Here is a 4,052-nt window from a genome sequence, read left to right on the forward strand (position 1 = left end):
TGAGTAAGAAGGGTTGACCACTGGCTGTTCGAGCAGCCAGTGACCGGCTCACAATCAAGACTGTAGAAGGAAATTAATCATGAGTAATCATGAAATCTATCAAATGCCTCTGACTGAGGCAATCAAATACGTCCCAGTAGCGCAATTAGTTGCGCTGATCAGTGATCGGAACTTCTCACAGGCTTTGCTGAAAGCCTGCGGACAAACTTCCAACTAACCATTATTGACAGGCCAGTCGCAGGGCTGGCCACTGAGGACCATACCATGTGCAAGTACCAGGAACTGCAGGCCAGACACAACAAAGAAATGAAGCAAGTGCCAATGGCCTTTGCTTACATGGATAAGCAATTTAAAGAAGCATTGGTAACTTTGGGAGTCACTAAAGAAGAAGTTCTTTCCATCGGCGGCGGTGGTTTCATCAAAAAGGCCGATGAACCATTGTTAATGAGTATTCTTGATCGCCATGTAATTGAATGCGAGGAAGCACGGAAAGATCCCCAGTATTGCTTTGATATGTTCCTGTATCAACTGGGTAACCATGAGTACTGCATTACCCACGATGACGAGCCAACCATCGAAGCCTGCGAGCTGACAGTAGAGGAAGTGGTAAACAATCCGGTTTTGCTGGATGCCTATAAAGAGGCCAAACGCTATTACATGGCGACATGCCCAGACTGGTGATTTAAACGGCAGGGTTCGCCCTGCCCTTTTTCCTTCCTTCTTTATATAGCTGTCAGTAACTCATGAATACCTACGAGACTCACATCATGCCTCAGGAATGTTTTGTACATGCTGTTTTCTGCAATGGCGATTCCATTCATACATCAGTCAATCCAGAGCTGAGTGATGATGAAATTTTCAAGTATTACCTTGGCAGGGAATTCACATTTTCCAGATTGGATTCCACTGGTAATGAAATCGAGATCAAATCAACAGTGATACGGATGATGGTTACCCGTGAAGAAGAATCGGGTAACCTTATAAATGAACCAATGAAAGAAGCACCGTTAAGCATTTCCCTGTTTTAAGAGGAAGTAACAGCATGAGCCTGACGAAAATCGAATTACAATACCAGCCCATTCGGGAATGGTTTCTTGAAAATGGCTATGAAGGTCTTATCCATGAACTGAAGCTCTGTTTCCTGAATGAGCCCGTGACCAATAATTATGGCTGGAAGACGCTTGAGCATGATAACAGCCGGTTAACCATCAATATAACTGACCATACCGGCCTGAATTCACCATCGGACCAGGATATGGTGTTCACCTTTTACGACCGCATGACTGGCCGTTTCCTTTTGGAATCTGACAGATTTGAGAATGGTGAAAGGCAGCAACTAACCTTCAGGGTTATTGGCTGAGACATGATGGACACAGAACCCGCTTCGGCGGGTTTTTTTTTAATTCACAAATTGTGAAGTTTCTGTAACTGCTCTATAATTCACATTATGTGAATGAGGACGGTTATGCACGTTTTATCTCAGAGGCCATTTAATGAAGCGGCCAGAAAATACCCGAACAATTCAAAAGCCATTAATGATATTTACAAGATTTTGCGCAAAGGTGACTTTTCAACACCGGATGAAATGAGGGCAGTATTTCCCAGTCTGGATAATTTTAAATACAGGGATAAGTGGTGGGTCATCGACATTGGCGGCAATAACATCAGGATGATTGCCTTTATTGAGTTCAGAGATAACCGGATGTACGTAAAGCACATAGTTTCACATGCCGAGTATGACAAACTGTGCAGGAAGTACGCAAAGGAGGCAGATGAATGAGTTTTGAAGTGCTGAAAAACAGGGCTGAAGATTTCTTTTCTTCAGCCAGCTTTATCCATCGTATCCATAACGATGATGAATATGAGCAGGCACTGGCATTGATGGACGAACTGGTAGATGACTATGACCGCTATCTGCCTCTGATTGAGGTGTTGTCAGTAGCCATTGAGAAATGGGAATCCGAGTCACCAGAGTTTGCAGAGTTTAACAAGGCTGTCAGCGAGCTGGATGATGGGGTTTCCCTGTTAAGGGTTCTCATGGATCAATACCAGCTGAAAGCGGATGACCTGAAAAACGAGATTGGCGGCAGGAGTCTGGTATCCATGATCCTGAATGGTTCCCGCAGTCTTACCATTGATCACATAAAGGCACTGTCCCGGCGTTTCGGGATTTCACCGGCTTTGTTCCTCTGACCCGCTTCGGCGGGTTTTTCAGTTACTGCTGCAGCACCTTTTCAGCCTGTTTCATGGCATCCAGTCTCATTTCTTCCAGTGCTTCATTCAACCGGCGCCGTTTACGGGTAGCGGACACCGCATAGTAATACCGTTCAGAAGGTCCCCACTGTTTCAGCCGGAACAGGTTGCTGTTCCATGCTGTAGACAGACACACCAGGGCAGCAAACTGGATGTTGCAGTTATTGGCCAGCAGCCTGGCTTTTGAAATCACCAGCCTTACAAAGGGAGTGAACAGTTCAATGGCCAGAGGTATGTCAGCGTTGCGGAAATACTGATAAAAAAGCTGAAGGGTTTTGAACTGGGTGCTGTTCAGGTTTTGCAGTAGTTGCCTGCGGATCATGGCCGATTCCACAATGCGTTCTTCTGTCGATAAATAGTCGGCAGAAGTGCCTTTTCTGCCCAGCAGTTTTTCCAGCGGTGTCCGGTTCCTGATTTCCCTGTCGGGATTGAAGGCATGGGACAGCTTTGTATCAATGTCGATGTAGCTTACGGGCTTGTACTCAGTCACTGCCATCATTGCATATGAACCAGATCAGGTTCTTTCAGGATCTTTATAAAAAGCGGAAGTTCCATAGTAATGCAGGAATGGTGCAGTTCCCAGTCAAGGGACCTTGCCAGAGGCATCATGGCTTTCCAGTTTTCCCTGTCGGCTCTGTAAAACAGCACCGGCACCTTCTTTATGTCACTGGCCTGTTTTGCCGCCTGTTGCCACCACATTCTGAGGTCAGCCGGTTTTACCTGTTTGTGCCGTTTCACTTCGATAGCCATCTGATCGAGTCTTTGTGCTGGCAGTGTACTGGTATCGGTCACCACCAGGTCATGACCACCGTCACGACTTTGTACCAGGTTACGGGCGAGGCACTGGATACCCAGTTTGCGGTTAATGATCTGGGCGAGTTCTTTCTCACCATCCTTCCCTTTCCGCCTGCTTGTCATTAGCCATAAACCTTCTATACCTGCGACAGAGACAGAAATTATAACCTCACACAGGTCTCTTTTGGCGTGAAATTGGGTTTTCAAAGTAGCCCGTAAATTTCAAAGTAGCCCGTTATCCAGCCCTTGCGGCACTAGTCCACGGGCTACTTGGGCTACTTGGGCTACTTAGATTGCAGTATCGACCTCTTTCTTGTTCACGTCACCGGAACATACCCGCCGTTTTTCCGTCCCCACGCTAATTCTTACCCCCTATTACCCCTATTACCCTATATATTATTTTTTATATTGATATATATAATTAGTAGCCAAAGTAGCCCGTTCAGCCCGTGGCCTACTCTTGCAAGGGCTGATGAACGGGCTACTTTGAAAACGAAGTAGCCCGTAAATCGTCAAAGTAGCCCGTGAAGTAGCCCGTTGATAACCAAAACCATCAGTAATCTGCTGTTTCTGGATAACAGCAGTAATAAGGGGGGAAGGGGGTGAGAATTTTATATTCTAACTAGAGCTAAAAAAATTCGATTCTTAGCTCTAGTTAGAATAATTGGGCAGGTTTCTTTATTCTAACTAGAGCTAAAAACCTTAATTATTTAGCTCTAGTTAGAATTAGATGGTTTTTTTTAATATTCTAACTAGAGCTAAAAAAATTCGATTCTTAGCTCTAGTTGTCATAAAAAAAAGCAATTTCAAAAACCCACGGGCTACTTTGAAAACGAAGTAGCCCGTTGTCTAAGGCCAATCGCTTTTAGAGCCAGAAAGAATAACACGGTCGAATTCGGAACGGCTGTACTGTAAATTCTTTAATTCATACCATCTGGACAGGTCATTCTTCCCAATCGTGGCACCGATGGCTGACATCAGTCGGCCCAGCTTCATGGCGAGGT

The 4,052-nt window shown here is 45.3% G+C and overlaps 1 protein-coding gene across 1 annotated transcript; it reads left to right on the plus strand.

Moving 5' to 3' along the window:
* Positions 1-1,881: 1,881 nt before the first annotated feature.
* Positions 1,882-2,193, plus strand: LOC127594431 (antitoxin HigA-like). The gene has a single exon (XM_052056306.1). It carries the CDS (start codon positions 1,882-1,884, stop codon positions 2,191-2,193), a length of 312 nt encoding a protein of 103 aa, XP_051912266.1.
* Positions 2,194-4,052: the final 1,859 nt, after the last annotated feature.

Source organism: Hippocampus zosterae, unplaced genomic scaffold (genome assembly GCF_025434085.1).
Source record: "Hippocampus zosterae strain Florida unplaced genomic scaffold, ASM2543408v3 HiC_scaffold_132, whole genome shotgun sequence".
NCBI classification, from domain to species: Eukaryota; Metazoa; Chordata; class Actinopteri; order Syngnathiformes; family Syngnathidae; genus Hippocampus; species Hippocampus zosterae.

What these genes read in the sequence shown, in the direction of transcription:
- LOC127594431 (XM_052056306.1), top strand. Translation starts at nt 1,882, where the DNA reads ATGGACGAACTGGTAGATGACTATGACCGCTATCTGCCTCTGATTGAG.